Raw genomic sequence first — 23698 nt, 5'->3', positions numbered from 1 at the left:
TGAAAGAACTAAGTTTAACCTCAAAAATTCATTTCCAGCCCAGAAAAGATGAGAATAGACTACATTTGAGTAACTTAGGAAGAAGATGACTAAAATAAAGTAAAATAATCTAAAAACAAAAGAAAGCTACAAAAATTAGGCTTGGGCAAGCCTAAGATTGGGTTGCCTCCCAATAAGCGCCCTTGTTTAACGTCCTAGGCTAGACATTCTTTAAGACTAAAATAAAGTAAAATAATCTCTGCTTTTTTTTAAGCATCTTTCCTTGAGCTACTGTCAAGTTTCTTTAAGACTGGAATTCTCAACTCTAATCTATTTCTCAAAGTGATTGCACTTACATTTTGCTTGGTGTTAATGACAGTTTGAGAAGGAAGCTTCCCTTGGGACTCCAATTGCTCAAAGAGGTTACCAATTGGCTCACTTGTTCTCCAGATTTTGAATGCTAGCCCTAGTCTCTTGCTGAAATTGTTGAGTGTTAATTGCAAGAGATTTAACAATATCTTCAAGGGACATACCTGATTTTAGACCCGTTTGTGACTGTTATTGAGGTGGTCCATGTTGGTATGGACGAGAGTTTTGTTATCATTGCTCCAAAGCTAAAATTTTGATGATCTCTCCATCCCGAATTATACGTGTTTGAATAAGGATCATACATTCTTTGGGGTTGTCTAGGAAATCCTCCAATTGCATTTACTTGTTCTTGAGCTTCTTCTTGTAATGTGGGACACATATTGGTTGGATGTCCAGGAAAATCACAAATCCCACACACTTTAGCTTGTAAAGACATACCTTTATCAATACCTTGAACCAAAGAGTTAGCTCATTAAGTTTACTCTCAATGGAAGAATCACTTACCTGGTTAACTTTTCGTGGCATGTCTTGATGCCTTCCGAATTGCTATGTGTTTGTAGCCATGGTGGATATTATTTCTCGAGCTTGTTGAGGAGTTTTGTTAACAAGAGGCCCTCCACTTGCTGCATCAACCATTCTCCTCTCTAAATCCAACATTCCCTCACAAAAATATTGAATTAAGGATTGCTTAGTAATTCCATGTTGTGGACAGCTTGCACACAACCTTTTAAACCTCTCCTAATAATCATAAAGGATTGTCGCATCTTTTTGCTTGATTTCGCTTATCTCCCTTCGAATTATGGCTGCTCTCGAGGCTGGAAAATATTTTTCCAATAAGTGTCGGACCATATCATTCCATGACATAATTGAACCAGCGAGCAAGTAAAACAACCATTCGTTGGCTGCATCTTGCAAAGAGAATGGAAATGTTCTCAGCTTGATATGCTCTTTCATTACCCCTTGTGGTCTCATACTTGAACATACCACATGGAATTTCTTCAAATGTTTGTTTGGGTCTTCATTCTCCAATCCACGAAAAGTAGGGAGTAAGTGAATCAGTCCCGATTTCAGTTTGAATGCCACCTCTAGATTTGGATAAGTGATGCAAAGGGGTTGTTGGTCCAATGGAGGTGCATGTAGCTGCCACACAGTTCGTTCTTCGCCCATCTCTTCTTATTTAGATTCAGTTAGAAACTTTCCTAAATCAGGTGCTGGTTCTTCCAAAAGTGGTGTAGACGACATGGTTTCTTGTTTCTTTTGCTGTCTTGTTGCTTTCCTTAGTGCGCGAGCTTTCTTCTCAATTTCTCAATCAAAGATTAGCTTAGTATTTTCGGACCTGGTCATCAAAGGAACAAATCAAATTGAACTAGTCCCCGGCAACGACGCTAAAATTTGATGGTTGTCGAAGCCACCAAAAATAATTCTTACTCTTCCTATTCTAGGTAATTTATAGATAGGGTGAGAAGGGTCGGACCCTAGGGACAAGTTTTGATTAATTCTGTCAATAACCAGAAAAATAAATAAAAATAAAGAGGGGGATTTTGTAGTAGAGATGAATCAAACAATTAAAATAAGTAAGAATGCAATAAAAGAAACAAGTTTAAATCAATAGGAGATGAATTCAGTCAAAGGCAATTCTTAGTAAGAAATTCTCTTGATTGATCATTGATTCTAAGATAACTCAATAATTCCAAGTAATAGACAAGTTATAATCTTTGAACAAGCGTCTCGATCAATCTTTTTGTATTATTAGATTAAACAAGACAAGCGCTATGAATATAACTAGCAAACAACCCTAAACAAGCGATAGAATTTAATTTGCTAATAGTAATAAGACTTAGAAATACCTTGCCCTAATTAATAATCTCTTCAAGCGAGGTTCATTTAAATTAGATTATAAATTTTCATAATATAATCCAAAAGCCTAGTTACAATCAGATTATATTATTTATTACTTGAATCAACTCAACTAAATAATTACGGATTTAATATTATTGATTAACTATATGTTATCCTATTAAATTAAACAATTGGCCATATTGAACCAACAATAGGATAACAATGGAGATGGAGTTTCTCATATATGCAGAAAATTCGATGACATCTCATTTTTGCAATTTGACTTTCTTTTTCTTCTTCCTTCCATAATTGGCTAAACTTTCTTCTTCCTCTCCCATCATTTTCACTTCTTAATCCTACAAAATTTCAAGACTAAGACATTAAATGATTAAGACTTCTTAATCCTTAATCATGCCATAATTTAAGGATTGGAGCCATAATTAAAGATTATTTTAAGAGAAAAATGAAAGAAGTTGTAAGTTTGTGTTTGAGATTTTAGAGCTTATTTTTAGAAATTATTTTAGAGGGTTGATTTCCCATGTCATTAGCATGTTTAATTTGTGCTTAGCATGGTTTCTCATTTGAGTTTTGTGTTCTTTTTTTTTGGATTCTAGTAGAGAGGGCTATTAGCACTTCTAAAAGGAAAGAAGTGAAGAAAGATTAGAAGAGATTTGGAAGAAATCTCTTGTCAAGGTTAATGTTTAATTTCTCTTATCCATCTTTGAATTTCTAGATTATGAAATTTTAGGGTTTTGATATCTTAAATAATACTCCTTGAATTATTGGCTCATGAATGAGTCAGTTAATTCAGGATTGATGTTAATTTATTGTTGATTATGAGTTAGTCATTTTATACTCTCAATAGTGTTTGATGTGACACCGCATTTATATCCAAATAAGTGAAAATATAATGACCATATAGGGCCTATTATTTAAACACAATACAATTGAAAAGATTTGTATGGTTTAGGCATTCGGTTGCAAAAATTTTCTATTCGTGTACCTAAATTAAAAATTTTGAAGTACCAATCATATTGTAGAATGTTAAAAATTAAAATGCAGGCTGTGGGGTTCGAACCCACGCGTACTTCTGTACAGAAGATCTTAAGTCTTCCCCCTTAACCTCTCGGGCAAACCTGCAGGTTTGTGCTAGAGGGCTCGGTTTTATTTACATATCTTTAAAATTAAATAGTTTCTGTTAGTGTTGTTTATTAATTATTCTAGGCTTCAAAATCAATATCGTAGTGAGATTGATTTTATTCTGCAAAACCCTAAACAGATCGAAGGATAGAAGAGGGAAAAAACAATCATGGCGGAACACTTAGCTTCCATATTCGGAACAGAGAAGGACAGAGTAAACTGTCCTTTCTACTTCAAGATCGGAGCCTGCAGACATGGCGATCGATGCTCCAGGCTTCACACAAAACCTAGCATCAGCCCTACCCTTCTCCTCTCCAACATGTATCAGCGGCCTGATATGCTTACTCCCGGCGTCGATCCCCAAGCCCAGTCTCAATCTCTTGATCCTCGCAAGATCCAAGACCACTTCGAGGACTTTTACCAGGACCTTTTTGAGGAGCTCAGCAAGTATGGAGATATCGAGAGCTTGAATATCTGTGATAATCTCGCCGATCACATGGTACTTAACACTCATTCAGTTTTTTTTTTTTTTTTTTTTTTTTTTTTTTTTTTTTTGTGGGGGTTTCGTTTTCCCAATTTACTATTTGATTGATTGATTGATTGATTTATTTATTTTGAGCAGGTCGGTAATGTTTATGTCCAATTTAGAGAAGAAGAGCATGCTGCTAGTGCGCTTCAGAATCTGAATGGAAGGTTTTATGCAGGTTTTCAATTTCTGCTTTTTCTATGAATATTAGATTGTCAATTTAATTGTTTTTATTGTTGAAATGTACATTTAGGCATTGTGGTAATTTAAACATATAGCTGACCTGGTAGATTTCACCATAATTCATTTTGAATTGAGTATTGCTCGACTGTCTCTCATATTGCATTACTGCCTATCACTAGACATTGGCCTTTGCACATTTTTCTGGTTTTACCCAATTACATAGCTCACTACCTACTTGATAGCCTTAAATATGGCCTGTTATGCCTGTCTTTTTGAAGGGAGCGAAAAAAGAGGTTTGGAGAGTTGGGTTTGGAAGGATTAAGGGTTATTCCACGTGCATATCCTCTCTATAAGACTCACTAAGCTTACCTCGGATCATCTTTTCTTTTTTTGCTTAATATGTTTTCGTTGATAGTTGTTGTATTGTACCATCAGTTACTCATCATCTTCTGTGGAGGTTAGCATTAAATTAGCCAAGTTTTGGCTGTATTCAGTTTTGTGTCTGTTGTGATTTGCAACTGGACAGATTGGTGTTGTAATTTAAACGTTTGAACTTTAGTATTATTATGCAATTGTAGTTTATATAGGTGCCCCTGGTCGCATGCAGATTGTAATATTTTTATGAGATTCAGATTATCAGTCTATCTGGAAAGTAATATAATTTGTTCCTATTCATTCTTTTACATTATCACCCTCTGTAGGATTCAATATTCTGGGTATTGGTACTAATAGTGGTATCTTGGTATAAAGTTAACACACATTTTAATGTTTCATGAACCCTGAATATGTTAGGGCGGCCGATCATTGTTGACTTCTCTCCTGTTACGGATTTCCGTGAAGCCACGTGTAGGCAGTACGAGGAAAATGTATGCAATCGAGGTGGCTACTGCAACTTCATGCATCTGAAGAAGATTAGCAGGTAACTTTCTTGGTGTAATGGTTTATTGTATACTGCTAATTACTTCAGACTCACTTGGGAACTCAGTGGCCTATGTACTTATCTTTTCTATGCTTAGGGAGTTGAGGAGACGTTTATTTGGGAGGAATAGGCGACGACGTAGCCGCAGTAGGAGTCGCAGTCCTAATCGGCACCGTGGATATGATGAACGCTCACATGGTAACCGCGGCTCTAATAGACGAGATGATCATGTGGATCGGCAACATGAGAGGAGCAAGAGGCCTAGAAGTCGTAGTCCTGGGCGCAGAGGAGGACGAAGCAGAAGCCCTGGAGGAAGGAGGAATAGAAGTCCTGTCAGGGAGAGCAGTGTTGAAAGAAGGGCTAAGATTGAGCAGTGGAACAGAGAGAGAGAAAAGACAGAAACTGGTAATAGAGACAGCCAAAAACCTGACAATGACAGGAACAGCAATGGTCATGCGAAGAATGGAAATCAATATGATGATCCTCAGCACCAGTAGGAGCTCTATGAAAGCAATTGCCGATCCCCTTGGAATGTTCTGGTTTGTTCCTCAGCTACTTGTGTGATAAGTATTTAAAGCCTTTTATTCGTGGACGTGAACTTGCAACTCTTTTTTTTTTTTTTTTTTTTTTAATAAGAGGGCCCCATTCAGAAAATATGGCTTACTGCCCATTTCCACTGTGCAGGTGGAGTACAGGTCCACTATCTTGTGTTATGAAAGTGAAATACTAACTTTTGCCCTATAAGCGCCTAAGTTAAAAGGGAGAGATGATTTAAAAAATTAAAAAGAGGGGGAAATGGCCCAGTTAATGAAAAAAATAGTTCTTTCTGGTTCTTGTGGTTTCAGATTTTCATTCTGTGCCATGAGGTACTTTTAGGTTTTTTACCTCAATGATGTTCTTCCCCCTATAAAATGTTCAATATTGAATCCTTTTCAATTATTAGTTTCTTTTGAAATCACAAAAGAGATGTCTAAGAAATGTTTTGATGAGATGATACTACAACCATTTCCAACTAAAAGAGGACAGGAGGAGGCTTTATCTGCTCAATTTTACCTGTTCGTTATAGTCAATTGCTGGAAGGCATGGGTAATTAAATTGTACAGGGATTTATCATGGTCTTTTGCTGTTAAATTTGTTTTCCTTTAAAAGTTATCTTACGAACCTTACGAGTTTTGCAGGTTCAGGCTTTCCTGCTTCTCAGTATCGGCCTCTATCTTTTATTGCAGCTTACCATGATATTTCTATACAGGTTGGCTGTTAATCTGCAGAGCGTGTTTACAGGATTCAAGTATTGTGAAAAGACTGAGAAAGGGCTTCAAAGGTACAATGAAGAAAGTTGTGGCAGAGTCATTTCGCCAATCTTGAATCTAACTTCTGGGTTCCAAACGGAGTTTAGGGAATGTCAGAAAACAGCATTTCTTTTTCTGGTTTAGTTTTTTAAACATTGTTAAGTTTTTATATGTTGTCTTTTCACCTTGGTTTGATATCATTGGTTGAGCCTGTGACTGAGAAAATTATATTTGAACCTGCTGGACTGTTCCTTTTCTTTTTCCCTTTTTCTCTCCAATATAAGAGAAACTATGTTAGAGTATTGGATGTCTATTTATGTTGTTTTAATGCAGCCTGTATGTGTTGCCTGTAAGATGGTATCTGAAAGGTTCGCTTAGCAATTCCCATTTACATGATAGACATGTGATAACAGAAAAGTCGACGCAGTAACCTACAGCTACGTTACTTCTCCAGGCAAAAAGCCTTGGTAGATTCCAATTTCATGTGTTTAAATACTGTTGTACCTTCTCAAGGTATTTGAGGGTTTAAGACAGATTGCTGCCATTTTAGTAAGGAAATTGGGGGTTTAAGAAAATCTAATATTAGTAATTTCTTTAGATGTCAAGTCAAACATCAAAATAAGTAGTGAGGTTGTGGTTTAAATTAAATTAAAATTGACGATTGATTAAAAATTCAAAATGAATCAAACCATAAAGAGTTCTAAAACCAACTAAATTTAGAGATTATCACGAAATAGTGTGAATTGATAAACAGTTTGTAGAATAATGTGATTTGGTGAGGAATTACAAAAAAAAAAAAAAATCTGTCAAAACAAGGAATAGATTTAGTAAAAATGGGTTATATAGAACTCATGGTTACAAAGTTTGAATATGTTTTTCGTAAAAATGGATTTAAAGAACATGGTAAATCTGAAAAAACAAAATGATGTAACAAATTGAAACTAAATCCGTTTAAGTCTAAAATTGATTTAACAAATAAGAAAAATTCAAAAAGTATAAATAGATTCAGTGTAATTACATATTGGAAGACAAACGTTTTGTTAAAATAAAACTTAAACCTTGTAACTAAATCTGCATATACCTGCAAGCGAGTTCAGCATATAATTAACTCTGACTTGCACATCGTAGTTACTTCATCTGTTCCTGAATATTTGTCATTTGCATTTCCATTTACAGGTCGTTGTACTATTATTTTCCCTTTTTGTCTAGCTATTATTTTTCCCTCGTCTCTGTTACCTTTGCAATGGTCTCTTACTACAGTTGTTTCTTTTTTTTCCTAAAGTCGTACTATGTAATGACAATTTTATTTGTTTAACTGTGCTTTTGATGGCTTATTGCTTATAAGCTTTAAGGTAGTTGTTATCATTGCTGCTGCTGGTGGTTCTTCTTGGGATTGGTGCTAATGGATCTTTTATCACTCGCTGTATATATTTGCCAATTGAAACGTGTTTTTCCTTTTTTGGCCTTTTGTTGATTACCACATATGGAAGGTATTTTTGTGAATTTCATAGTCAATAAGATCATGTTAGATGACTCTTTTAGTTGATTAGAAATTCTTTATTTTTGTGATTGATTAAAAGATGCTGTTACAGATCCATAATGCTTACTGGGTTGCACCTCTCCATTTCGGTTGAACAATAGCATAATGCAGATATCAGATAGGAATTAACTTCATTTGTATGAACTTGAAGGAGTCAAAGAGGTCCATTGCTTGCCTGCTTGTTATTTGGATTAACATTGATGTTACTATACCAGGTCCACAGTCATGTAAAATTCTAGCTGCTATTGTAGGCTGTTTTCTAGTGTTTCGTTTTCTTTTTTCTTTTTTCCATATTATTTTCTGGCTGGGAGAAAATTCTCCTTTACTATGATCAATTGAAGCAACTTATATCACTAGTTGAATTTATGTGTGGTTAGTACGTGTTTCAATGCGAGGCAGCTGATATTACTACCCAAATAATGGTGGCAGGTAGCAGAGAGAGGATTTGAGCTTCTGTCTGCAACTTTTATTTTTAGTTTTCTTGTTAGTTCCAGTTAAATTTCAAGTTATTTTATCTATCTGCAGGTCTTTAAACTTTATTGGTGAACATCCTGTTCTGTATGATTCTTTTTGTTTGTGCATATGAAATATTTCCAACCCTACACCCATCATGACTTGGAGTGTCAAACTGCAATCATTAGTAAGATGCAGTGGACTTGTATGTGTTTCAAATACCTTTTAATTTTCAACACCAAGTATATAATCATCAAGATAAATAACTAAATATCTTTCATTTCAAACGAACTCATTCTTGTGTTCTGGATACACGTTTAAGATAAAGAAGTATCATGCATGCCATTGTGCCAAGTCTATTGACTGAAACTGAACTATAGTTGCTTCTCATTGCTTTTCTTTCTCCTTAGCTCTTTTGATTTCTGATTTTCATTTTCAACATCTAGGTAACAGTGGTACTTTATGCTACTGATTGCAATTCAGAAAGTCAGGGTTCTTCACTTAAGCCTCATATCTAAAAGAACAATATATATTTCATCAGTTTTCTTCACATACTTGAAAACTAATTTGAATAGGGAATAGAAAACAGTGGCAAGCTGTCCCTTATATCACTATTGAACCTTCATCCTATTGCATGTTATATGATTTTCTGCATGATTCTGTGATCCAATTCAGGATCAGACATAAGCTCCTAAACAAGATATTAATTTAAAATACACCATCAAATTCAATTTTCTTTAATAGTCCTAATATCATTACACATTTTGTAAGTAAACAGGTGTTTGGAATACACCTTAATCCTCAGTTCCTGGACATTGACCTCAAGCATGTAATCTTTGGGCGTATTCTTCCTAGGCCAATTTATATATATGTATGCATTTCATAATGTGATGGCTGTAACTGGTATCTCTAGAGTAATCAATATGTTTAGAAACTATTTATTGTCCTATGTAAATGGTTAGCATTGAATTTATTGCTTGAAGGAGTAAATATGAAATTTGGACTTTAATTTGAGATGAAGATAAGGTACTACTGTAATCAAAAGGAAGAATTTAAATTTGGTTTACTGAAATTTATAAGGTACTACTGTAAAATTTTGTTTTTACAGAGCTATTGAATAACATTACTTGCAAAATTAAATTATAGAGGTAAAGAACCAAGTAAATCTGTGGAAGGCCAGGCAATTTTGGTTCTTCTGTGAAGCATGATCGTTAACTAGTTAAAAGAATTTCTGGTTATTGGTAAGCATTCTCTTGGTTGTAACGTATCAAAATGTTGTATTAATGTTAGATTTGTACATGATTACTACAAAATCCAATAAACCCTTGTCTGAATAATCAAATGGAACATTATCTGGGAAGCAAAACACTGCGAGTCCATTTGCAGAATTGAAGAATTTATCAGTTAACATTCTTCCTCAGCTGGTTCTCTAGTTTAATTATATAGAGGTGAAGAAGGCAACCTATTCAAGTGTGTTGATACTGGAAGCTCAGTCTAGCTCTTCCAAATTTTGGCCTATGGCAATGTTCGCAAAATATTGGAAATTTTTCAGAAGGATCAGAAGCAAATATATTAAGATCACAGTTTCCTATCATTGGTATATCATAAGAATATCATCCTAAAGTTTAAATTAGAGTGTACTAATAATTATTATCATTAAAGTTAATTTAGTTAGATGCAGAAATGAAGACAGGAGGTGGTAGTTGCTTGGTGGGTGAGAATACTGTTTATTTAATTATTTTTTTATTTAATTTTGTTTTGCTATGCTCATATTAGTCAAATAAAGAGACAAAATGAGAAAGGGATATGGTGGTGTGGTCCTTTCGCCATCTTTTTCCTCTTACCTATGCTTTATTATTGTCCTTGTCAATTATAATAATAATAAAAAAAAAGGAAAAATGCTTCTTTTTATTTTATTATTATTATGCCCTCCATTATGCTAAGTATTGGACCGTATATATACGGTATTGGAATGGTATAATTGTACATTGTATGGATGTGATAGGTTGTCCAAAAGGTTCAATGGATGATAGATGGTCCCTTTCAGAACATGAAGGGATGGTTGTGGAGTCAATTGCAATTGCAGCATGTATTTGTACTAATTAGAGTCGTGCAAGCAATATTTTGAAAATAATTTTTTTTCTTTTTTGAGTGTTGTTGAATTATTTTTTGTCAAAGCAGCTAGCAATGCACTTTCCACTCACCCAATCTAATTCCTAACTATATTAACATATTAATGAATATTTTCTGCCAAAAAAAAAAAAAAAAGAAACAAAAAAAATAGATCGCAAACATATTAATTTTACTTGAGTAAAAATTAAACCCTAAATTAATTGAGAATAAATGGGCAAATTCAAGTCATTAATAGCAACAAAAAATAATAAATTTAAAATATATATGAGTGATAATCAGTATCTAATTCTCAGTTAAATAAGAGATTAATTATAAAAAAAAAAAAAAAAATTCAAGAGCTTAGTATCAGCAAATAAAGATTTAGAAGTTTGATGGATAAAATTTGATAAGTGTAGGGTTTTGCCATTTGATTGGTTAAACTTAGGTGTTTTAAAATAGTCCAATCGTCCCAAAAAGTCTGTTCATAAGGTCAAAATGATTATTATCTTTGTCCCACTGCAAACAATTAAGGAAAATTAAAGAAAAATTCCCTTAAAAAAACAATTAAAGAAAGCAAAAAAAAAAAAAAAAAAAAAAAAAGAGTGAGTAAATTATCCTTTTATCAATGATCTAAACAGTTAATACTCTCTTACTCCATAAATATAAGTTATTTAGAATAATTCTTTTGTTCATAAATATATGTTTTAAATACAACTGATGAGATTGGAGCGATGATGTGAGGTAGATAATAATTTAATGAATATTTATTATAATTTAGAAAAATTAATTATTTCTTAAAAGATCATTATAATAGGGTGCAAGTAGAGATGTAAATAAGCCGAACTACTTATGAGGTATAAAAGGTTCAATTGAACTCGTTCAATTAGTTTATGGAGCCAAAATCAAGTCGATCTATCGGAACTCATTTAATAAACGAGTTGAGCTTAAATTTAGCTCATCAGCTCACGAGTTGATTTTTACCAAGCCAAATTGAAAAAACCAATGTTAATTATGCCCATACCAAAATAGTGTTGTTTTAGTTTGATTAATGTGTTTTTACTAATTTAGTAGATATTGAGCTCAATTTAGATTCATTTATGGTTATCAAGTTGAATCCAAACTAAACTTGAACTAGAATATTTTTAAGCGAGCCAAGATTGAGTTTAAATTCAAATTTATTCTTATCGAAGCCAGCTCGAGGTCACTAAATTTCGGTTTGCCTCATTTACAACTTTAGATGGAGGTACTAAATCTTGATCATTAAATATATGGAATAAGGTTAACTCAAATGGACAACAATGAGTTGATGTTTATGGCTCCAATATGGAAATTACACCTAACACATCATAATTCTTTTGTTTTTCCAACAGTATCTTTATTTATATTAAAAAGTTAAATAAAAGTATTTTATTTAATCTCCAAATTTTATAAATGAACTCACAATTTCTTGCTTGTATTATCACTTGTAACAGAGGTATGTCTTGAAATCTAGTTGTTGTTTATGGTAACCATGATAATATTCTAAGGCTATAGTAGGAACTTAGATTAGCAGTTGTTGATGACTCAGATAATTAGCTTATTATTAGAGATTTTAATACGGTTATTTTTACAGATGAACGAGAGGGGTATTGTGAACATGTATTTTTATATCTTTATATCTAGAAAGCAATTACAAAAGACGCGGTCAGTATTCAATTCGAGTTAGACCAAAAAAGCCAAAGATGAATTTTTCCACTTTTTGGTCATAAATAGCACTACAACAGTATTTTTGAATGATTTAAGTGGCAGTGGAAACTAAATTTCTCAAGCTTTCCAACAATATATTACAAGCTAAAATCTGACCTAAAGCGAGCCCAACCGAAGTATCGAAAGTCGGATTGGAGAGTCGAAGCAGGTCAAATTAGGTCAAGATGCATCCCTGGAGCACTGCATCCCCAGCAAGTGGTACATCCAACATAGGTGGCTTGTGGTTGCCACAAAACCACTTGCAATTGCCATATCCCCCTTCAGCCGATGACCCAACCAATAGTCCCTCCCAGACACATGGCACAATCCTTTGAAACCCGAATTTTAGACTCCAATTTTAGGGTTTCCCCACTACTTGGGCACCTCTCCACCCTCTTTCCTTTGTAAATACATCCTTTAGCCTCAATACCACACACCTTTTGATTTTTGGCATGAATTATATAACGCTATGTATTTTCTCTCTCTTCTTTGCTATCTAAATTTTCCTTTTCTAATCATTTTTCCTTAAATTAATTAGTTTCTTCGCAAATAAATTCTTTTGGTTCTTCGCTACAAAATTGAGATCTAGTTGAGTTGTTTGAGAAATCATCCTTACAAAAAAGTATAATTCTCTAAACAATCCATGAATCTCATTTTCTCTTCTCAAGTATGAAATCTGAATTAAATATAAAAAATAGCATAAATCAAACTAAAATCAACTATACAACTGCATGGTTCTAATTCTCGTTCTGACTAGGGATCTAAAGGATATGTGACATATTTTAGGATTTATCCTTAAATTGCAAACCAAATCAATCGAAACCCTCTTCTCCTTCTCATCATCTTTTTATTATTTCTTTTTATGATTATTATCACTATTATTCTTAAGAGATATATGATCACCCTAGGATCTCCAAAAAGGGACTAGAGTTGATATTATCTAATTATTTCATAATTGATTTTTATTTTATTTGTGTTTTATTATTGCCATTGGAAGCTGTGTGTTATTCTATAATCATCTTCAGAAGACTAGAGGTAATACTCCCTATTTTTATTTAATTTATTTATTGCTTTTGTGGATGGAATATTGTTAATTTTGTTCATAATATCATTTTTATATGCTCATGCATCTTTTTATATGCCAATGCTTCATATTAATTGTCATGCAAAATTATTTTTCATATAAATCTTGTTTTAATTTTGAGTCAATTAATTAATTTTGCTTTTTCTTGTTCTACTACACTTTTCCACTGGACAAATATTTTTGGGAGTCAAATTTGAGTTTTTCCTTAAGTTTTTCTAAATAATTAAATATAAGATAACGATACCTTTCTAAAAGACAAAACGACATGCTTTTATCTTTGTTGTTCAAGTCCAAATGAGAGTTTTGATTTCTTTAATTTGAAGGTTGCTGAGGTGAGATCTCTCAGGTATTCCAATGAGAGCCATTCAGGTAGTAGAGATTTTAATGATTAGATTTTTATACGAGATCTTATTGATTTATGCTTTTCTAAACGACTTTTTACATGGAGTATAGGTGTTCATCCTATGTATCAAAATTTGGCTAGGCTTGATAGAGCTTTGAGTTCTATTAATTAGAAAATTATGTTTCCAGATATTGGTCCAATATTTGACTAGAGTTAAATTTGATCATTCTCCTCTTTTAATATGCCTCTAGCCTTCTCAGAATCCTAGAAATAATTTATTTTGGGTCCAAGTTGCATGGTTTAGGCATTGATTCATACTCATTGGTCGACAACTGCTTTGAATCGTAGTGACTTGCAGAAATTTGATTCCTACTCTTCAAAATCAGAACATACGAGTTTCCAAAAATATTTTTTCAAGAAAGAGAAGGTTGTGGGCTCGCATTCATGGGGTACAAATATGTTATGCATAGTCTCGTCCATCAAACCTTCTAAAGCTTGAGCGCAATCTCTAGAAGCAGTTGGAAGAAGTATTGGCACAAGAGGAGCTGTTTTGATTCCAAAATTCAAAAGAATATTTGATCATTTTTGGAGAGAAAAATATGAAATATTATCATGTAGCTGCGATGATCAGAAAACTTAAAGAGAATATTGCTATATAAAGGGATAGGTATGATTTTTGATTTCTAATGACACCCAGCTCAAAAATATGGTTTCAAAATTTTATAAGGACCTCTCCACGTGTGATGTAGTTATTCAATCCAATACTTTGGAATCAAGTTATTGTTCGAGTGTTGGTGAAGAGATTTTGGCGGACCTTTCTCGCCCTCATTCTGTATCTTAAGTTCGTGATGCTTTGCTTGATATGGCTCTATTCAAGGCACATGGAATAACTGGTTTTAAGCGGGTATCTTCAAAAAATGCTGAAAATCTATTGGTGAGTCTGTTGCAACTTTTATTATTCATATACTAAACTGTGATCCATTATCTCCTAATTTGAACTCTACTTTGCTAGTTCTTATACTGAAAGTTTTTAATCCTGATTCTATCTCTTTATTCCGGACCACTATCTTATGCAACGTTTTATGTAAGCTGATAACCAAAACTATGGTTAATGGATCAAAATTATATTGCCTATGTTAGTTGGGAGCGGGCAACTTTTATTCTGGGTCGCCAAATTATTGATAGTATCATTTATTGTAAAGCGATCCATTGTATGAAGATTGTGAGAAGGAATGTGGTTCCATGTCTATAAATATCGATTTGGAGGAAGCATATGACAGATTGAGTTGGGATTTTGTGGAATGAATATTTAAGGACGTTGGTTTCTCTGAGGCATGGGTTAATAATGTTTTGAAGTGTATTAAGTCCGCGGATATAGAAGTCTTATAGAATGGAGAAAAGTTGTTTTATTTTGTTTTGATCGTTCTAGTTTATTTTCAATATATGGGATATTTTGTTCTTTTTTCTTTTCCGTAGTTTTTTTCACTTTCAAAATCTAGCCCGATTCTCATCCAATCTTTTCCATGAGTATTATTGTATTTTTCAATACAATGGTAGTAAGGCAGCTCTATTTTTATTTTTGCACCATGTTTTGATAATATATGATAAGTTTGGAAAAGTGATCTTATTTTTGCACACATTGGGGACAATGTGTTAGATTAAGTTGGGGAAAGAAAAAATTTGGTTACAATTTTAATTTTTTAATTTTTGGTTTGTTTTGTTTTGTTTTGTTTTTATTATTAGCTTAATATGTTTAGAATAATTATAAGCAAGCTTGGAAATTATCATAATTTATTAACTTGTAATGAATTTAATTGTTTTTCGAAGCTAGTTGTTTTGTGCTTAAATTTTAATTTTTGACTTAACATGATTCTTTGATTTAACCATTTGTTTTCAAGATCATGAACACAACTTTTGTGATTTTTATGGTATATAGGTATGTTTTTTTTTTTTTAATTTAACCTTGGCATTCCTAGAACAAATTAGAACTCTCTTTGAGGCAAAATTTTAAATGCTTACATTTAGAAAGAGATAATTTAGGCATTCTTTGTTAAACTTCATATTTAGCCTAGGCCACCAATTTGAAGCCTATATCCAAATTTTATTGTTTACATTTGTTGAACCTAGCCACTAAACCAAGTTCAAATCGTTATCCTAAGTACAAGAATGTATAATTATGAGGTTTAGCTACATTAAAATATATATATAAAAGAAAAATAAAAAGGAGAGTTAATTCATTAATGCTAGCAATCAAAGAAAAAAAAAGATCACCCCATGAAATAAAAAGTAATCAAAATTCAAATTTGGGGAATTATAGCAAGGAAATTGTTATCAAAATATTAATATTAAGAAGAATAATCCTTGCAAAATGATCTCTAATATTGTGCTAGTAAATTATTCCATAGTAATCTATCTTTTGAAAAAAAAAATATTTTGATGTAATGAAAATCTTGATATTATGCATTCTTTGTACCTTTTGTCTATCCTTTTATCCTTTTTTTTTTTTGTTTAGCTAAAATTATACCTCTAAAACCCCATTATAACGATAATAAAAGACTTTTTGATCTTTTTAATTGTATGCATTCGATTGTGGAGAACGAATGACTAATTTTGCCTATGGGAATGTTGAATTTATATCGTTAAACATCTTATTTAAAGGTTAATAATTTTCATGAAAATTCATATTCTATTTGTCATAACTTAAACAAATATTGGTGTTGAAGATCTTATTAACTCATGTTTAAATTAAAAAATGTATTTTGCTGGTAATTAAATTTTTGCAAGAAAATAATTAGTTTAGGAAACACTTAATTTATTCTCATGTTAAGAAATTTTTTATATTTTTGAGATTGTGAATAATTATCCCAACTATATTAAGCTAGCTTTGTTAGTTTGTTTAGCTTGTGTTTTTCTTTTGTTTTTAGTTTTGTTGTTTGAGGACAAGCAATGGTTTAAGTTTGGAATTTTGATAGTGTTATTTTTATAATATTTTTAATATGATTTTTATTAGGATTTTTAGTATTTTTAATTTCTTTAATTAGTTTTTATTTAGTTTTATTTATGTTTTTGTTTAAAGCTTCCTTGAATCACATTTCACTTGATCTTGGGGAATTTTGTTGCATTTTTATAGAAAATCAGCCAAAAATACAGAAAAGGAGTGTGCTTAAGCAAAAAAGCTGGCACGCCCTGGACGTCCTACCCAGCACCCTCGTGCTGTGTTCAAGATAAATTCAATAGAGGTTTAGAGTCTAGCACACCCAAGCCGTGCCAGAGAGCACGCCCGTGCTACAAGAGGCTGTTGATCTCTGAATGTGTTCATTCAAGCACGGCCCGTGCTGTAACCACCTTAAGGATCAGAGCCTAGCACGCCCAAGCCGTGCCAGATAGCACGCCCGTGCTGATTGCCTGACTTCATATTGGGCTGAAAATGACAACTCTAGCCCGTGCCGCTTTCATGGACCCGCATGAGATGCTTTTTTGACATGCCAATCAAGTTTAAATCCTATTTAGATGTTGGGAGAGTTCTAATTAGAAAGAAATACAAACCTAAACAGTTTCCTATCTTCAAAAGATTTATTACTCAATAGAGATTCACTTTCCTAAATGAACACAAAGATATTCCAGAAAGTCTCTATAAGAAGAGAGACTAGCCATGATCAGGGGTCGAATCCATTCATTGTATATTCCATCTCTTGTTCCGTTTTCTACATAATTTTCTCTCTCTTTAAGACTTTAAGTATTCAAATTGGTGTCAAGATTTAAGGAAGCCGCTCAAACCCATGTTGACTAGTTTTTATTTCTAAACTCTCCTTTTGTTTATTATTCTTCGTGGGATTATTTACAAGTTTAATTGAGTTTTATTTAATTACTATATCGAACTAAACTCTCATACTAGGGATTTGATGTAGTTTAATTTCTATTCCAATTTATAAAATTATATTTGCTTTTCTTTGTTCAAAGTATAATTTATTATTGAATTTAATACTTCGAGGTAGAGTTTCTCCCCTGGATTGATTTATTTCATTACTCGCTATCGGAAGAAGGGTTTTTGATATAAAAAAGATATTGGGAATAATAACTTGATGCGGAAGCTATATAGTTTGACTCATGCGTGGTTTTCATAAATTAACGACTTTAGGTTATGAATTCATAAACAAACCATAAAACTTAATGATTTAATTCATGTTTGATTGTGCTATTGGAAGACAGGAATTAGACTAGGTTAAAATAATTAACAATACATCAAGAGAGCTTGTTAGTGATTATAGGATTGTTTCCCCTACTTGAACAGTTAAAATTGATTATCAAACTAATAAAATAAATTGGATAGAATTAAGTGAAATCAAACTCCTTAGGAGCCTTTAATCCTTGATTTCTTTTTATCAAATTGTCTTGCTTGATATCTTTTTGTTCTCTTTTATTTTTTTAATTTAATTTCTTATAACAATTCTACTTATTGTCATCTAAATAATAGTAGGTTAACACAATTTTGTTACTCGATATATAATCCTCGTGGGAACAATACTCTACTCATTCTTTATTACTTGTTGCGATTTTGTACACTTGCGAAAAAGCCCATCAAAGATATTTTCTAACCTTTAGCAATGATCACAAAGATGAACAAAGTTAAAAGCATCTTTAAATAAGTTCTGCTGTCTTGTTCGCCCCAAAGTGTCCTTCATATTCCGTTGAATGACAAAAATGAAGAACACTTTCCATCTCTCCTTTTGACATACATCGTCTAAATATTTAGTCACTATAATACTTAAACAAGAAAGGCTCCTCCCAATAGTAATATTTAAGATCATGAAAGAATTTTTTTTTTTTTTTTAATAAGGAAGATTGGAGGAGTAATCTTGCAAGCAAGATGGTTAACTATATCCGCATACCATGGAGCTTGCATACTTGCAAGAAAAAGAAGATGTTCATAGGGGGGGGGGGGAGTCTTCAATTTAAGCCTTCCTTAGTTGATTAGTGGAAGAGGACGTTATCGAACTTCATGTTTTAAGCACGTTGCATTTGATTTTAACCAGAAAGAGGGAAACCCGATAAATTTAGAGTCTGCGGTAAGGAAGTTGTCATACTTAATTGGAGTTAGCAAACTGTCATAGTATGATCTTCTCGTTTGCACTATATTCCTTCCTAATTGAAGGCCGGTTGAAGCCACTAGGTCAGGTTAGCTTAAAGCGAAGTAGGCTTAGGCAAGAGAGCCTAGAGTCCTGAGAAGTAACACTGTCAGGCGTGGTGAAGGTAGAAGAGAAGGCCCGGTCCAACTCAAGCCTTAACAAGTGATCCGCCATAAGGTTTTGGGTTCCTTTCTTATCACGAATCTCCAAATCAAATTCCTACAAAAGAAGAACCCAACGAATTAGCCTAGGCATTGCATCTTTCTTTTATAAGCAATATTTACTAGCTGAATGATTAGTGTAAACTATTGTTTTAGCTCCAATTAAATATGCTCTAAATTTATCAAAAGCAAAAACAATAGCAAGAAGCACCTTCTCTGTGGTGGCATAATTTAGTTACACATCATTTAATGTACGACTAGCATAATAAATGACATGTAACTTATTTTCCTTTCTTTGCCCAAGAACAGCTCTTATAGCATGATCACTAGCATAACATATGAGTTCAAAAGATAGGCTCCAATTCGGTGTAGCAATAATATAAGCTGATATCAATTCCTTCTTTAATCTGTTAAAAGCAACTAAACACTCTTTGTTAAAATCAAAAGGAACATCCTTAACCAACAAATTACAAAGAGGTTTTGTGATTTTTGAGAAGTTTTTAATAAATCTCCTATAGAATCTTGCATAGCCTAGAAAACTTCTTACTCCCTTCACTGAATTTGGAGGAGGTAGTTTTTCAATTACCTCTATCTTGGCTTTGTCCATCTCAATCCCCTCCTTGGAAATTTTACGACCTAGAACAATACCTTCACTAACCATAAAGTGACATTTTTCCCAATTTAAAACAAGGTTAGTATCCTCACATCGTTGCATTTCTAGAGAGAGATTATAGAGACAAGAATCAAAAGAAGAACCAAAAATAGAGAAGTCATCCATAAATACTTCAATGAATCTTTCAACCGTGACAGAAAATATGGACATCATACACCTTTGAAAAGTCGCAGGTACATTGCACAACCTACAAGGCATTCTCCTATAAGCAAAAGTACCATATGGGCAAGTGAAAGTAATCTTCTCTTGATCCTCAGGAGCTATGGGTAATTGGAAATACCTTGAATAACTATCTAGAAAATAGTAGTAAGGATAACCTGCAAGTCTTTCAAGTATTTGATCAATAAAAGGTAAAGGAAAGTGATCTTTGAGCGTTGCTTTGTTCAACTTTCGATAATCAATACACACACACCAACTTGTGACAGCTCTAGTAGGAATCAACTTATTATTCTTGTAAGCAAAAACTGTTATACCTCCCTTCTTTGGAACAACTTGAATAGGAGTCACCCAACTACTATCTGAGATGGATAGATAATACCAGCATCCAAAAGCTTAATGATTTTAGCTTTGACTACTTCCTTCATGTTTGGATTTAATCTCCTTTGGTGCTCAATTGTAGGCTTGTAGTCTTCCTCCATCAAAATTTTGTGCATGCATACACTTGGATTGATCCCCTTTAAATCTGAAATTGACCACCCTAAAGCTTTCTTATGCTTTCCTAGAACCTACAACAAACTTTTCTCTTGATCAAGTGATAAGTTAGAAGAAATAATAACAAGAAAAGAGCTTTTTTCACCTAAGAATGCATACTTTAAATGGGAGGAAAGTTGTTTCAATCCTTGTTTGGGCGGTTCACTTTCTTTCTCACTTTTGATGCTTTGGATATTAATATTTATATCACCTTTATCAATGGTCATTTTTCTTTAACATGCAAGGTGTCTTTTACATAGTTATCAATAACATCAATTCCAAAGCAATCATTAAAATCCATAGGAAGCTTACAAGATTTAAGAACATCAAAAACAACTTCCTTTTGACCTACCCTTAAGGTTAGCTTACCTTCATACACACCAATGAAAGCCCTCGAGGTTGTAAGAAAATGTCTACCAAGGATGAATGATCCTTCTCTATCTTCATCTATGTCAAGGATAACAAAATCAACAGGAAAAATAAACTTGCCTAGCTTGAAAAGCACATCTTCTACAATACCCTTTGGATATTTGATTGCTCGGTCTGCTAATTGTGGAGACATCCTTGTAGGTTTTAGCTCACTCATCCCTAGCATCTTGAAAACTTCATGAGACATAAGATTAATGCTTGCACCTAAATCAGCTAAAGCTTTTTCAAAATCAAGATTTCCAATATTACAAAGGATAGAAAAACTTCCTGGCAATTTATTTTGAATGATTGCACTACACTCCTCCATTAACATTACCATTCCTTGATCATCAATCTTCCTTTTCTTGCTTAGGATCTCCTTCAAGAATTTTGCATATTTGGGCATTTGAACATGAGCTTTAGCAAAAGGGATGTTTATTTGAAGCTTTTTGAAAACATCAAGAAATTTGAGGAAACTTTTATCATTTTTTGATTACTTGAGCCTTTATGGAAAAGGGACTGGTGGAACATAAGGCCTTACTTCCTCTTTCTCTTCAAGATCAATGATGGGGATCTTCTTCCCTTCCTGTTCTTACTTTTCTACCTCCTTCCTAGGTGGATCCTCTAATTGTTTTCCATTCCTGAAAGTGATAGCCTTTATCTGCTTTTTGGAATTTTTCTCAGTGTTACTAGGTAACATACCTTGAGGTCTAGAAGTCATCATATTAGCAAACTGTCCCATTTGAATCTCCAAATTCCTTATCGCAGCTTGTTGGACTTTATGATTCTCCTGTTGGATCTTGTGATTTTCCTGAGTTTCATTCATGAAATCCATATGGGATTTAAAGAGAGCAATGAGGAGGCTTTTTCTTTTGGGGAGGAAAACCCAGTGGTGCATTCAAGGCATTGTTTAGATTCCCATAAGAAAGATTAGGATGATTCCTTAACTTGTTATCATAAGAGTTAGAATATGGGTAATTCTTCCTTCCTTGATTCATCACATAGTTGACTTGCTCTAACGTTTAGGGATTGAGATTATGCAACACACATTCCCCAAATCCATGATGCCCATTACATTTGTCACATGCTTGCACAATAGAATTAACAAAGTTAGTGGTAAACAAATTCAATTTCCTTACCATATTATCCACTTTGGCATTGAGTGCAGTGATGGCATCAATCTCATAAACTTCTACAGGCTTCTTCTTTTCAGAGGTGTTTTGGTCAAGGCTATTGCTTGCCATCTCTTCTATTAAATCATATGCCTCATCGATCCCCTTCCTTTCAAAAGATCCACCAGCAGCTGCATCTAAAGTGATTTTTATATTAGGAGACAATGTAGTATAGAAAGTTTGTACATGTAAAAATTTGGGTAAGCTATGATGTGGGCACTTCCTCAATAGGTCTTTGAATCTTTCTCAAACTTCATACAAACTCTCTTCATCATGGTAAGCAAAAGTCATTATTTCATTGCGAAGCTTTGTGGTCTTTGAAGATGGAAAGAGTTTTGCAAAAAAATTTTGGGATAGTTATTCCCATGTGGTGAAACTTTCAGCAGGATATGATTCCAACCAGGAACGTGCTTTATCACTTAGAGTAAAAGGAAATAGTCTTAACCTTATTGCATCTTCAGAAACTTCATTTTCCTTAAAGGTATCACAAATTTCCAGGAAATTTTTAATGTAGGCATTAGGATCTTCACTAGGCAACCATCCATATTGAATTGAGGTCGACATCATTTGGATAATTGCAAGCTTGATTTCAAAATTATTATCATCCACTCTTGGCCTATTGATACTTGAAGTGGTCCCATTAAGAGAATGAGTCGTGTAATCTCGCAAGGTGTGAACAGGAGGTTGGGGCCTTTGATTTTGATTGTGTTGGTTGAGCTGATGTTGCAAAATTTGATGCTCCTCGTATCGAAGTGGATCCACTATTTCTACTGGTTCTACCATGGACGATTATCTTCTTTGTTCACATTCCCGACCTCTTCTCATAGCATTATTTCATTCGTAAGTCCTTTCAATTTCTGGATCAAAATCAAAGGTCCAATGCTACGAGCTCTTCTTTTCATAAAACACCTGCAACTCCTTGTAAAAGAAAAATTAAAATAACAGAAAATAAATGCTTAAATTAGTAATATGATAATTAGTATTGATATTGGTAATGTCAACTTTTTTGGCAACGGCGCCAAAAACTTTACAAGGTTTTTCGCAAGTGTAAGAAATTGCAAACAAGTAATAAAGAGTGGATAGAGTATCGTTCCACGAAGTTGTATACCAAGTACTAAAATTGTGTTAACCTATTATTATTTAAACGACAATAAGGGAAATAATTCTAAAAATAAAAGAATTAAAATAAGCGATGAAAAAGAACACACGCAAGTAATTATTGAAAAGAAATCAAAGTTTAAAGGTTACAAAGGATTTTGACTTCACTTAATTCTATCCAGTTTATTATATTAGTTTGATAATCAATTTTAATTATTCAAGAAGGAAAAATAACCATAAAATCACCAATAAGCTCTCTCGATGTTTTATTAGCTATTTTAACCAAGGCAATTACCCATCTCTCAATGGGCAACCAAACATAAATTAAATCATTAAGTTCTTATGATTATTTAGGAATCCACAAATTAAGCCCTTTAATTTTATGAAACCTTCGTATGAGTCAGACCATCCAGCTCTCGCGTCAAATTTTTATTTCATGAAATTTATTAACTTCTTCATACAAAAAACCCTTCTCTTGACAGTGACTAATGAAATAAATCAATCCAGGGGAGAAACTCTACCCGAAAGCGTTAAAATCAATAATAAATTTTGTTTAAATAAAGAAAATCAAATCTAATATTATAAATCGAAGTTGAATTTAAGCTACATCATATCCTTAGTAAAAGGATTTAGTTCGACATGGTAAATAAATCAAACTCAACTCCACTTGCAAATAATCTAATAATGAATAATAAACAATAAAAGAGTGTAGAAATAAAAACTATCAACGATTGGCTTGAGCGGCTTCCTTGAATCTTGACAGCATCTTGAATACTCAAAGTCTTAGAGAGAGAGAACTAAAATAGAGCAGAGAACAATAGAACAAAAGATAATCCAAATCTAGCTAGTTTCTCTCTTTATATAGACTC

General features: G+C 33.1%; 1 protein-coding gene and 2 non-coding genes across 5 annotated transcripts; 2 read left to right on the top strand and 1 right to left on the bottom strand.

The window, feature by feature from the left end:
- Positions 1-3244: 3244 nt before the first annotated feature.
- Positions 3245-3327, bottom strand: TRNAL-UAA (transfer RNA leucine (anticodon UAA)). Its single transcript has one exon. It is a non-coding gene; the product is annotated as a tRNA-Leu (tRNA).
- A 92-nt stretch (positions 3328-3419) lies between these two features.
- LOC105629504 (splicing factor U2af small subunit B) lies at positions 3420-6546 on the top strand. 3 transcript variants are annotated; one of them, XR_001046620.4, is made up of 6 exons: positions 3420-3826; positions 3950-4031; positions 4829-4955; positions 5053-5494; positions 5640-6041; positions 6205-6546. XR_001046620.4 is itself a non-coding variant. In XM_012211113.4 (5 exons), exons 1-4 carry the CDS (start codon positions 3497-3499, stop codon positions 5450-5452), a joined length of 939 nt encoding a protein of 312 aa, XP_012066503.1. In that variant the 5' UTR covers positions 3420-3496; the 3' UTR covers positions 5453-5494; positions 6205-6546. The 3 variants fall into 3 exon arrangements, 2 of the variants coding, with proteins under 2 accessions (XP_012066503.1, XP_020533185.1); XM_012211113.4 differs by lacking the exon at positions 5640-6041; XM_020677526.3 differs by having other exon boundaries at positions 5640-6546.
- Positions 6547-21933: 15387 nt separating this feature from the next.
- LOC149498205 (small nucleolar RNA R71) lies at positions 21934-22040 on the top strand. The gene has a single exon (XR_016319818.1). It is a non-coding gene; the product is annotated as a small nucleolar RNA R71 (small nucleolar RNA).
- The last annotated feature ends 1658 nt before the right edge of the window (positions 22041-23698 follow it).

The sequence above is a fragment of the Jatropha curcas genome, chromosome 2 (genome assembly GCF_041381405.1).
Source record: "Jatropha curcas cultivar XTBG-Jc1 chromosome 2, XTBG_Jcur_1.0, whole genome shotgun sequence".
Lineage (NCBI taxonomy): Eukaryota > Viridiplantae > Streptophyta > Magnoliopsida > Malpighiales > Euphorbiaceae > Jatropha > Jatropha curcas.
Note: the sequence above shows the minus strand (reverse complement) of the source record. Positions and strands in the feature narration are given on the sequence as shown.